Below are 13970 nucleotides of genomic sequence, written 5' to 3'. Positions count from 1 at the left end.
ATCATGATTCCATTGTTTTTCGGTTGATGATATATATATATATATATATATATATATATATATATATATATATATATATATATATATATATATATATATATGTCCAGTTTGTCACATACATGATCATACTTTTTTGAGAGTATATAATACATTGTAGAGAGCTTGTAGGATTTAAGTACCGACACAAATTATTTTTGATGTATTTAAGCACACTGGTGTTTCTGCCAAGAAAGATGTGTCTATGAACTTTTTAATTGACATGTGGAAAAAAAATCAACACTTGGAAGGAAGATCGACATTTAGACCGACTGATGTTTTAGTTTTTTGATGGTCAAAGGGAAATGTGTATATGTGGATTTGCAGGGTTTCCTTCTCATGGGCTTGAGAAATGAGGGTTTCACCATGGTGCAAACTGCTTTAAAAGTCATTTTGTGCAAAGTGATAAAACAGAAGAAAAAATGCATAAAAATGATTCCACATTTATGTAAAAATTCTAACGAGGCTTACATATTTATGAATAATCGTCTAATCCATGGTATTGAAAAAGATATGTTATATTATTATCAATATATACTTAGAAATTGTTTTCAAATATAAAAACTTATCGAGAACAATTATAATACACTCAGTGGCGGACGGTAAGAGAGGCCAAGGGGGGCATGGCCTCCCTGGTTTTCAGCCTCCTAATACATGATATATATAGATAATTTTTTTTTATAAATGAATCCAATCATTATATTTTGCTATTTGCTAATTTGGCCCCTTCTGTTTTGAGCTCTGTTTTATATGTAATGTAAGTTACAAAATTTGGTTATTAACCCAAAAAATCATCCGAAAATCACTGATCAAATCAAGAAAATCATTGATAAAATCAAGGGAGAAGAAACCGGATGATATTAGGAAACTAATTAAGCTAATAAACTATCTCTTTAACTCTATAAAAGAAAAGAAAAACTCTAATCTAAGATACAAAATTCTGAACTCAAAGATTTGAGTTTAAGAAAACAATAAAGAACAAAATATTTCGACTCCAGAAACCGTCAAAATCTCACCGGAATAACACCGCCGCCGCCGCCCAACTGCATCTCCCATACCGGTTTCTGTCGCCACTCGCCGGACTACTGCTTCTCCGTCGTCGGACTGTAGCTTCTCTGCCTCTTTCTTTTTTCCGTTGTGTGCTCTGCTCGGTGCCGGCAAAATAGTGAATGCTGTCCCTCTCCGATACCCTTTTGACCTCTCGATCTCCTCTCCACAATGGTGAACATGTTTTTTTTTTTTCTCTCTCTTTTAACTCTCTTTGGGTATTTACATTTATTTATTTATTTATTCTGTAAACTTGTGGAGTGTAAGATTGGTATATAGTGGTATAGTGTAGGCTGGCAAATTTACTTTATTAATAATGATAACATCTATTTTTAATTTATTATTTTTGTAGAATTATAGTATGCAAAATCCTTATGTTAACTTATTTATTTTATATATTAGTATATAGTGGAATTAATAAAAATGATAACATACAAATCCATATGTAAAACACTAAAAGTCTAAAACGATTATACTCATATTTTATAAAAATATTATAAAAATATTGTTGTTTGATATAACAGATTTGTCCTCTGTTATTTTATTTTAGTACTATATACTGTTATTTATTAATTGCTACTATAATACATATCCAACGTGAAAAAACAATTGTCTATTAACGAGTTATTTAAAATGAAAGTGTTAATTTTATCTATGAACACCTATTAGAGATTGTTTTGGATAAAAATAAATGTCTAGCATTACTGTTGCAAGATTTTAAAAATAGAAAAAATCAATGACTTCAATTTTGAAGAGAGACGTAAAAATATTTTGTTACTAGTTTTCTTGTCTTAAATTTTTATGTTATCATTTTGAACATTTTTTTTGTCTATACGGTTTTATACGGTTTTGTTTTGAAGTTTTAATTGTGGCCCCCTACTTATGGTACTTGTGTTCCTCCCCTGAATACACTGACTAATATTTTTGAATTATGTTTGATTATTGGTATTAAAATGTGATTTATATGGCAACCAAAATTTGCCGGCTAAAAGAATTAGTTATACGAAATTTGTCAACCAAAAATAAATTGGACATAGTTATACGTGATGGACTCACAAATTGTATACAATGTTGATGCATAGAGGTCGAAGAAACATTAATTGAATATAAAATAGAAGAGAATAATATGAAGTTCAATAACGCATCATGGAATTTTTAGTGGAAAATTATGGGTTTTTAAGATATAATGGAGTCCTCTCTCCTATTTAATTAGCTCTACATTACATCACGTGGATAAATATGAAATTACTATGATATTTCCTCGAAAATTCTGGTCACGATGAAAACGAAGTAAAGGACAAAGGAAGTGGATGACGAGTGATGCGTCGTAAAATCAAATCATTGAATAAAACAAACATTAAAAACTGTCGGCAATCGATAAATTATTGGAAGTGAAGACCGAAGAGTAGACTATAAAGATGTTGACTCGAAGAAAATGTGTTTATAGTACTTTATACAATATGTCCCACTTGTTTGAATTGTTGCACCCACAACACAACCCGATACGGAAACTTCAGATTTCTTAATCACGCCCTGTTTCTCTTCTAAGGTAAAGTACTCGTTCTTACTTTTAATTAGTTTTACTTTTTATTTGCCTCTGGAATCTCGATTGTTGGTATATTTCGGTCTGAAAATGTCTCAACTGAAAGAGTCGGAACACCTCAAAATTTCATTCAGAGAGATTGAAATAGCAACCAACAACTTCGAAACTTGTATCGGAAAAGGGGGGTACGGTCGGGTGTACAGAGGAGAGCTCTTAATATCTGGAAAGCTTATCACAGTCGCTGTAAAGCGGCTATATGAGCAGTTCGGACAAGGGTCAAAAGAGTTTTTGACAGAAATTGCGTTGCTCTCCGGTCAAAAACATCCAAACTTGATCTCTCTTCTTGGTTATTGCGAAGAAGGGAAGGAGAAAATCCTTGTTTATGAATATGTAGAGCGAGGAAGTTTGGATCAATATCTAACGCATCATAATACGACTTACAATATTCTTACCTGGCCGGAAAGACTCAAAATATGTGTAGGTATTGCTCGTGGATTGGAACACCTCCATAATCATGTGGGAAAGCATCAGGCCATAATCCATCGGGATATAAAAAGCGCAAACATTTTGGTAGATCACAACTGGGTTGCTAAAATTTCTGATCTTGGATTATCCAAGTTAAGTTTATCAGGTCTAGATAGAAGTGCTATTATCACCCACGCTTGTGGAACACCTGGTTACTGTGAACCAGAATACATCACTACTGGCATCGTCACCAAAGAATCAGATGTGTATTCTTTCGGCATGGTACTACTTGAACTTTTGTGCGGGAGGCTGTGCACCATTAGAGACGACCAAGGCTTGTTGTTATTAGACTACTTTAAAATGAATAATTTCCACACGATTATCGATCCTAGTTTAAGGAAACAAATGAGCTCATACTCAATGAACAAATTCTTAAAGATTGCATATGGATGCCTGCGTGAAGATCGACAACAACGCTTTCCCATGGATCTTGTTTTGAAAGAGCTTGAAGAATCACTAAACATCGAGGTATATAAGTTTTTTATTTATACCACGAATATAATCCATATTCTAATAAAAAAATAGTTTTAATGTCCTTTTGACATGTTATATCTTATTAAGCATTCTAATTAATGAATATTTTATTCTATTTTTGCCATGTATCACCCTATTAGGCTTCTTCATTAATGCATGTCATTTATCAACCTATTAATTCTCAATTTTAAATTTTAAAATTTAAATTTCTCACTCTAATTACATTAGAATAAAAATTAAATTAAAATTAATACAAATTATAAAGTGATGTAATTTCACATATTTATTTAAGTTAACAATTATAATTTTATATAAATAAAAAAATATCTCCTACTTAATAATTTATTTGAAATAATTGATTGATAATTTTAAGTTCTCACTATAATAGTTTAATTAATTTTATAACCGTGGTTCTCACGGGTTATAAACTAGTGTATAACAAAGATCATATATGTAACGCCATTGCAGCCTGAAATAATTAATGCATGTGGATGTTGTACATGTGACACAGTTATCTTTGAGAAACGGTGAGAAATCTAATTTGATACCAATATCACGGGGATTGCAAAACGAGACTCCAAAATCTTCCTTTGCTACGCTCATCAAACACCGAACCAAGTAACCTTATATTTGTTTAATTTATAAACTAACTGTTATGTTAATCTCTCCATCGATCCTTCATTTCCATGTGCGCTGCTAACATTATCGTATTTCACCATGTAATGTAGTGTGGGGAAAATTTTCGATCTATTTGATATAAATAGAGACGGTGGTCTTAGTAGAGAAGAGCTAGTTGCCTTCCTGGTGGTTACAAACGTTAACGTTGAATATGGTCACGAGCAAATTAGCGCCTTGGTCGATGAGGTTCTCTGTTTGTATGACAAATATCTTGATGACAAAAAGGGTCTTACTTACCATGGGCTGTTACAGTACTATGATGATGGCCATGGTGATTTGGACTCTGATATTGCGAAACTGGTGTCTGACTCATATTCCAACAATGATGATTCAAGTAGACGACACAAGTTGATAACGATTTTCCAGAAACATAATCACGATTTTGCTTATGATGGCCTATTAAAGTTGGTGCTTGATTCGAAACCTAGTGATGACGATGAAGCTGCTCTATGGTTTGGTTCACCAAAGAGCTCGGTTATGATTAAACCGTTGACAAATAAACCAGTACTTTCGTGGTTGGTGATCACCCTGTTTATATTGTTGATAACAACGATATTGGTGAAACTTAGCTTCTTGTGGTTTGTCTTTTTGATTTTGTCGAACTCTATTATTGCATTTATGAACAAAAGCAAGAACATGCGTGCATTGAATTAGGTTTGCCTCTTTATCATGCTGTATCAATTATAGGTAGTGTTTGTTTGTAAAATCCTCATTTGGACAAGACAATTTGTTACATATATGCATTGCAGCATCAAGATTTACCAAATTAACACCAACTAATAACGATACCTATATCTTTTCTACCAAGTTGTTTTTTTTATTTATTTATTTTATTACAATCACTACTAGAAAAAGGCTTTTCTTGACAGACAACTGTTTTATGACAGGCAAAGAAGTCTGTCATGAACCTTATGTCATATATCGTAAAATATCAATGATTTACGACAGACAAAAATGTATGTTGTAAATTTATGTCATATTTTAAAGAGTAAATGTTTAATATATGGATGCATTATTTGTATAGAACCAAGTGCATCATTTATACCGACCACAAAAGCCTTCAGCATATCCTAGATAAAAAAATGTTAAATATGCGAAAAATGAGATGGGTAGAGTTGTTTAGTGATTATGACTGCGAAATATGATACCACCTAGGCAAGGCTAATGTAGTAGCCGATGTGCTTAGCAGAAAAGAAAGAGTGAAACCTTCCTGTGTGAGAGCTTTGGGAATGGTAATACAGACAAGCTTGAAATCTCAAATCATTGATGCCCAGGAGAAAGCCTTGATCAAGGAAAGTCTGCAAGGTGAAACTTTGCATGGTTTAACAATCTGAGAGACATGGTACTAGATGAATCTAAGGGTTATTTTAAGAACAAATTTTGGATTCCAAGGGTTAACAATCTGACAGCGTACGTTATTTTAAGAACAAATTTTGGATTCCAAAGGTTAACAATCTGAGAGACATGGTACTAGATGAATCTCATCGATCTAAATACTCAATTCACCCTGGAGCGGATAAGATGTACAAAGATCTTAAAGAGTACCATTGGTGGCCTGGAATGAAAAATGACATTTCCTTGTATGTTGGGAAGTGTTTGACATGCTCAATAGTCAAAGCTGAACATCAGAAACCATCCAGCTTATTGCAACAACCCGAAATTCCACAATGGAAATGGGAGCAAATATCCATGGATTTTGTCACCAAACTTCCTAGAAGTTCTAAAGGTCATGATTCGATTTGGGTCATGGTGGACATACCGACAAAATCTGCTCACTTTCTCCCTATTCGGGAAGATTTCAAGATGGAAAAACTGGCCCAAATCTACATTGACAAAATTATGGCTCTGCATGGTGTACCTCTATCTATCATTTCTGATAGAGATAGCCGTTTCACATCACGATTTTGGTGGATGTTACAGAAGGCCTTGGGAACCTAGATAAATTTGAGCATATTTTACCACCCTCAGACAGACGGTCAGACGCAGAGAACAATACAAACCTTGGAAGATATGCTACGGGCGTGTGACATTGAATTCAAGGGAAATTGGGATACTCATTTGCCTCTAATAGAGTTCTCCTACAATAATAGTTACCATACTCATTTGCCTCTAATAGATTTCTCCTACAATAATAGTTACCATACGAGTATCCAATGTGCTACGTATGAAGCATTGTATGGACGTAAGTTTCGTTCTCCATTATGTTGGACAGAAATCGGAGAAAGACAATTGAATAGACTCGACATTATCTAGGAAACAACTGAAAAGATTGCTATCATCAGAGACAGGCTTAAAATCGCTAGAGATCGTCAGAAAAGTTATGCAGACAACCGTCGAAAACGTTTAGAATTCCAAGTCAGAGACATGGTTCTTCTAAAGGTATTGCCTTGGAAAGGGCTTGTAAGCCTCAGAAAGAAAGGAAAACTAAGCCCAATATATGTAGGAACATTTGAGGTCATTTAAAGGATCGGTCCGGTAGCGTATAAACTCAAGTTACCTCAGGAGTTGAGTGCTATTCGCGACACATTTCATGTCTCTAATCTTAGGAAATGTTTAGCTGATGAATCATTGATAGTACTCTAGATGAAATCCAGATCGATTATAAGCTGAATTTCATCGAGGAACCGATAGAAATACTTGACAGAGTGGTGAAACAACTCAAGTAGAGCAAGATTCCAATTGTGAAAGTTCGATGGAACTCAAAACACGGGCCGGAGTACACCTGGGAACATGAGGACTTCATGAAGGAAAAATATCCTCAATTATTCCATGTGTTGACGAATGATGACGTTAACTGAATTTCAGGACGAAATTCTTTCGACTGGGGGACAAAGTGACAACTGTCAAATTCAGGTCATTCTTCGACTTGAACACCTTTGCATAAATCATGTACACAACTCATACATTTGACCTAGCAGTAGAAATCAGGTCAAAATTATGTAGAAACTTGGATCCAACTAAAATCCAGGACTATTATACTTGACTCTTACAATTCAAATGAATTGTTCAACTACTGTAGAGAATGTCAATACCCGAATTAGAACAAGCTACAAATATTTCTTATAATTAAAATATATATATATATATATATATATATATATATATATATATCAAACCCTAAAATAACGTAAAAACTTTTAATTTCACTTCCATATGTGGTTAGATATCTAACAAAATCACAAAACCCTAAAAAGCCCTAGAACCCTAAATATAAAATTTAACACCTAAAACTCCATAAAATTTGTTATGAACCTTATAATAACAAGTTAAAATAATTAAATTATTGGACATAATCAAAGATAGGAAATATTAAACCATTTATCTTATTCCTAAAGTTATAAGCTAAATTATCAAAGAATAATGCATAAATCAAAACCTAAATAAATTTTATAAATTTTTTTTAAAGTTTATAAAATGTAGGAAAATGATTTAAATGTAATTATGAGAGAGAGGGCATCTCTCATCCTCCCAAAATTCGGCCACCCTCTCTCCAAGACACCTCTTCATAATAATTTCAATCATTTACTTCTCCTCCACACTTTATCTTCCTTTCTTTACTCTCTCTTACACTCCACCACATACACCACTCAACTCTCTCTTTCTCCCTCTCAAACTCACAAAAATTAGCAGCCAAGAAGTTCTTTCCACACCAAAAATCATCTTTTTCAAGTGTTCTTCTTAAGGTAATCACAAAAGAAAAACATTCTTCCTTCATTTCCACACATAATTTCACCAATTTATGCATTTATTTCTACTTCTACTCCATTCTATGAAAAGATTTTGGACCATATACCACAAACACGATTTTGATGATGATGGTGGTAGGATTTCACCTTAAAACATCATGCATGTAGCAAATGGTGGAATACCATGATCCAAACCTATGTCAAAATCAAAATAAACCATTTTATACTAGGCTTGGTGGATAAATCATAATATGAACCAATGCTTTCTTTCAAAAATGATTTTTAATTTTCAAAATCATGCATGTCCTTAAACCAACATGCATGTGTTGATCTTTAAGCCTAAGATGCTTGATGATTAAAACATGTTGTTAAAAGGTTCAAACTCATGCATGAAGTGATTTAAATCCACCAAACTATCTAAAATTCATTTTTAACATGAATATTATTCTTCCCAGAATCCCATCAACAAAATGAGAATTTTTGGAAATTTTCAGAAAATAACTTACTTTTCTTGAATTTTTATAATTATTGCAAGAAAATAAAGCAATAATTCACATAAAATATTTTTTATGGTCAATAAATTCTGGGAAATTTCTGATGTGACCTATACACTTAGTAAAGACGTTTCATGAAGTTGCATGCATTTTTATGATTTTTTAATGTTGATTTTAAATTTATATTTTTTTGAAGAGAAATAAATATTAAAGTATAATTATGAATGTTTAAAACCATATTTGATCATTTTTGCATCTTCTGGACATTATAAGAACTCCATAAATAAATTTAAAGTCTTTTCCATGAAAATTTCTTATTTTTCCTGATTTAATAAATGTTTAATAGACTAAATTGATGAAAACTAGATCCACTTATCTAAAAATTATAAAACTTCATTAAAATACCTTATATCACATATTAATCATAAATAAAAAGATTGGTTAATTTTCCTTATTGTTTGGTAATTTTTTATGAATTAATTCTTATTTATAAGAATAAATCAAAGAAAAATAGTTAAACTGTTCTAAAAATCACAAGAAATCATTTAACATCGTGTATTACATTTTAAATACAAATAAATTTTGTTAGAAATTTTATGATCTATATGATATTTATTTCTATTTTTGCTAGAATAAATACACAAAAATCATAAAAATAGGTTAAACTAATTGAAAATGATTTAGTTAATTTTTTCAGCTTTTATTTATAAAATAAAAACTGTACCAAATTTTTGAAGAATTATGTAATATGTTTACTATTTATGCCAATTTTCTCACATTTAATACACATAAATCATGAAAACCGGACTCTACTATATGAAAGCCACTTTTGATATTTTTCCCACCTTATATTCATTGTATATAGGTGACACTAAAAGTTTGGAGAATTTTATTAACTGTTCACTATTTTTCATGAATTTGTGTTGATTTGAGAAATTAAATAAAGGAAAAATAATTAAACACATCAAAAATTCAAGTAAACTTTTTTGGAAGATCTTTACTGTATTTAGAAAAAAAATCTAATGTTTGAAGATTTTTGGAAACTGTTTGATAATATTTTGGATTTTTCTTATTTAAAACAACGTTGAAAATATTAAAATGCTCTACAATTAATAATACAAAATCTGGAAAATATCACCTAAAATTGTATTTGAACATACAAAATTCCAAAATTTCAGAAAAATTTGTCAACAAGTAATTAAAACCCAATTCTTAAAGTAAGTTTTGGTATTTCTCTATACGTAGAAATTGTATATTAGTATTAGATTTGTGACACAGAAACTCACTAGAGTGTATTATTATCATAGGATCCCGGTATTAAGACTTGTTGGTGTATCCCAAAGCATCACTTGTAACTTTTGAAGCATCGTGAGTATTCACACCTCCCCATATTTTTGGTTTTTAAGTTTTGGGTGGAAAAATATGTCCTAAATGGTTTATCTGTTGGATTAATGTCTAAGTCCATAACTATATTTGGTAAGACTTGACCCGACCCGGCATGGTCCATTTGGGTTGCATACCATCATGCACTTGGATGAGAGAAATAAGACACTTATGGTTATTAATATATTATAAGTTCTAGTATATTAATAATAAGAATAATAAGATTATTTAATTAGTATTGATCAAGAATTAATCTAGGATTAATTAAGTGATCAAAAGAAGACTAATTAAATATATGGGTTGATTGTGTAAATCATCCATACTTGTATAGTGGGCTAATGCTCCATGGATAATCAAGTTGGGCTAAAACCCATAGGATGGTTCATGGATGCTCCATGGTGTATTTGTACCCATGGATCCAAGGAAATGGAAAGTCATGACAATTAGGGTTTACCCTAATTGTAACACTATATAAAGATATTATTCTTGGCAAAATTGGTGACTAGAATCACACTAGTGTGTGTGAAGAAAGGGCTAGCCGATTTTGATGAGTGTAGAATTCTCTCAAGTCATTCCAAGTGTTTTGATGATTGTGATTCCATTTGAGGTGTCACACTTGGGGCACTAGACACTCAAGCTTCATGAAGACTTTCTTCTCCAAAGAGGTATGTATTCTATCTTGCTATAGTCATTGTGTTTGTATGCTAGATTAGGATAATACCTTGGATATTCTTATTTGCATGTATAATAGAGAAAACATAGATCCAAGGTATTTAGGGTTGCATGTACACTTAGGAGTGTTAGAATGCTCAAAACGCAACAGTGGTATCAGAGCCTAGGCTTGTTTTCTTGTTATACCTGCAATAGAAGCTGAAAAAACGAATATGGTGCTGTCTGGCCATCAGACTCGGCGAGTCCATCAGGAGACTCGACGAGTCCATGCCTAAAAACTGATGAATTCGATCCAACTCGCCGAGTTTGTTCATGCACTCGACGAGTTGGACCCCCAGACAGCATATTTTCGAGTTTTTTGGCTAGAAATGGACTAGGAACATTACCCTAAGTTGTTTTTGATCTTATAAACTTGTTTTTGATGTGGTAATGTTCATGCTAATCCATTTTCAAAGATAATTGTCAATAGATTCATGTTTTGTATTAGTTTAAGGTTTAGACTAATTACATGAAAAAGTTTGATTTGAATTATCTTGTTCTTATGAGTTGCTTAGATTAATAGAAATGTTGAGTGAAATAGTTGTTTTCAATCCATTTTAATCTAAGAGTTGAGTATAAAATGTGTTTGTGTAACTTGTCCTCAAGTTACATGAAGAGTCACATTAAAGACTCATAAAATTCATAAGAGTTGGCAATGGTTACAAAATGAAGAGTCTTGTGTCATTGAATAACTTTTTATGACTCCATAACTTGTCCTCAAGTTATGGAAGTTCAAGAGTCACTTCATTAAAAGAAAAATATGTAACCATAGTTAAATCCATAAGTTATAAAATAAAGAAAAAGTTAGTTCTTTTATTAGTTTAAAGTCTTCCATAACTTGTCCTCAAGTTATGGAACTTGAAGAGTTTTTGGATTAAAACTACTTTAAACACATAAGTTATGGAATTAATTAGTTTTGAATAGTTTCAAAACTTGCCCTCAAGTTTTGGAATTTGAAAAGTTTTCAAGTATGAATACTTTAATTCCAAGTTAGCCCTTAGAATTTTAAAAGTTAAAATTCAACCCTTATACTTTATAATATTATAAGTTAATAATATATATGTATAAGAGTAAAGTCAGTCTTACCGCTAGTACGCCTCATTCACGAAGCCGGTCTATAAGGTGGGTATAAGGTTGTTGCCTATAAAATGGCAACTTAATGGGTGTCCACTCTCACCCACCGCTTGCTTGACTGGTGGAGGGTCGTTAGCCGAACGGGTTTGACAGGACTAGAATTCTCCCTTCATTAAAAGTATTAATGATAATACTAAGTAACTAAAACTCTTAATAATACCCAATCTTAGTTACTTAGGAAAAATGTGAATAAGGTGCTAATCCATGAAATTACACTTTACACTTTGTCAAAGTCGTTAGTGGAGCGTGTGTGGTTAACCGGCACACTAACTTGGACTTAACAAGGTAGGTAAAGGGTGACTTAATATTTATCATAGTATCGATGGAGCGTGTGTGGTTAACCGGCACATCGATTGAGGGGTAATTTATTAAGGGTACCAAGTGATTTGCATGGTTCCTTCACACCTTGTTTTGTGATCCTCGGCATCCCAGTCACAAAACCTGAAGGGCACACTCGAGATTGAAACATGCCATTGAACAGTTCAATGAATCTCAAAGATCTAGGAGTTTCAAAACCAATTAAAACCTAATAATACATTTTGTTTATCTTGGTGGAAATTGGTGAATCGTCATTCACCTACCTTCAAATATTTTATAGCTTGGATTACGGCATACCTCTTCTAAGTTATAAAATAGTTTGTTGGGTCCTAGCCTTAATATTTCATATTGGGTGTCATATTAAGGACTTAAGATCAACTATCTTGAATATCTCCCAAAAAGATGTCTGGTTTAGACATTTATGATCTTCCCAAATCTCTTGAAACAAGGTTTCCTAATGAAGATGATGTCCCAGGGATATCATACTTCTTTCTCCTCCTCCAATTATTCTCCCTAACCCATAAGTTCTTGAAAAGTTTAAGGTCACTCAAGCCCTATTGGCAAGGCAAGGTCAAGGTGTGGTCACATCTTGGAGATGTAGTCACATATTGACAAGCCGGGAGAGTTGGGTGTCAAAGTCTTGAGAAAGTTGGTGGTTCAATCACTTTCTAAGTCACATAGTGAGTTCCTTTAGGAAACCTATGAAACAGACTATGACAAGACCCTTAATGATCTTATCTGTTTGCTAAGATCAACTTCCTAAAACTTTATGGACATTGACAATGATGACATTGGATATCTAGTAAAGCTCTCTCTTCCCGATGGAAAGGGATCAGCCATAGTCAACTCGGTTGACCAAATGGTAAAGAGAAAAACTAAGTCTGTGATAGTCTCGTGTACCATTATCAAAGGGTCCATATGTTTATATTGCCAAAGGAAGGGGCATTGGTTGCGAAGCTGCCAAAATTTACCTAAGGTTGTTAAAGTCAATAAGTTTGACTCTACTTCAGGTAAAGTCCACTATCTAACTCTGTTAAGTTTCTATTCTGAGATTCTTGACACTTGATGTGACTGGGTCACATGGTGATGTTTTAAGAATCAAAGAAAAGTGAAGAAACTTAAAGAAAGAATATGCTGAATCTGATCGCATAGATGGATTTCTATCGTATAGTTTGAAAAATCAAATTCTTGAGCTACTTCTTAGGAGTTATGAGATATTTCTTAGGAATAGGTAACAACAAGTTTTCATATGGATTGTAAGGATAAGTTTTTCCGCAAAGTTTTAAAATAAAAGAAAAAAAAATTTTGATTTTATTTATTTTAAAATATCCTTACAATTGCATTTGAGGGAAAATTGTTGCTTATATGATTCCATTAAGAGCAAGAGTGGAAATATAAAATTGATTCTTCCATTTGTGGTAATGTCTAAATTTACCAAATAAGGAAAGATTCTCATCACCCAAGTTTCAAGTGGACCGGAACTTGGAATCATGCAAGTTGTATAGCATGATGAATGAGAACTTTCAAGTTTTGGGAAATTAAGACTAATTACTTATTCACATGGATGTGTGAGTCAAGTAAAGGACTAAGGGATCAAGTACACATTCTTGTGCACTGGTCAAGTCCACCACAAAAAGATTGATTAAACTATTCGTCATAGTTTACTAAAGCTCAGTAAATATGATTATACTTACAAGCTTAAGTGTAACTCTGAGACATTGGAAATGGTTCCAATGTAAGGCAGAGCGAATAAGAAGAATCAAATTAGGCAGAAGGATAAAAGTTTCTCAAATCTGAAAAGATGGGAGAGTACTTTAGTATCAGCTTTTGTGATCATCTTAATGATTAAGATACCATAGCACAATTAGTTCTCTAAGGAAATCTTAGTGCATTCTTATGACTAAGAAGAGGGAACTTGAATTGTTGAAGTGGTTAAATCAA

At 32.6% G+C, this 13970-nt stretch overlaps 1 protein-coding gene across 1 annotated transcript; it reads left to right on the top strand.

Annotated features, from left to right (window-relative positions):
* Positions 1 to 2553: 2553 nt before the first annotated feature.
* On the top strand, positions 2554 to 5040 carry LOC145069271 (putative serine/threonine-protein kinase PBL22). The gene is made up of 3 exons (XM_079016217.1): positions 2554 to 3619; positions 4137 to 4243; positions 4354 to 5040. Exons 1-3 carry the CDS (start codon positions 2717 to 2719, stop codon positions 4955 to 4957), a joined length of 1614 nt encoding a protein of 537 aa, XP_078872343.1. The 5' UTR covers positions 2554 to 2716; the 3' UTR covers positions 4958 to 5040.
* Positions 5041 to 13970: the final 8930 nt, after the last annotated feature.

This window comes from Lactuca serriola, chromosome 8 (genome assembly GCF_051521515.1).
Source record: "Lactuca serriola cultivar US96UC23 chromosome 8, Lser_US96UC23_V15, whole genome shotgun sequence".
Lineage (NCBI taxonomy): Eukaryota > Viridiplantae > Streptophyta > Magnoliopsida > Asterales > Asteraceae > Lactuca > Lactuca serriola.
The sequence above is the reverse complement of the archived record's forward strand: the minus strand, read 5'-3'. Positions and strand labels throughout refer to the sequence as shown.

Coding starts and splice junctions, on each gene's coding strand:
- LOC145069271 (XM_079016217.1), top strand. CDS start 2,717: ATGTCTCAACTGAAAGAGTCGGAACACCTCAAAATTTCATTCAGAGAG. Junction 3,620..4,136: donor AAGAATCACTAAACATCGAG/GTATATAAGTTT, acceptor CATGTGACACAG/TTATCTTTGAGAAACGGTGA. Junction 4,244..4,353: donor CTCATCAAACACCGAACCAA/GTAACCTTATAT, acceptor CATGTAATGTAG/TGTGGGGAAAATTTTCGATC.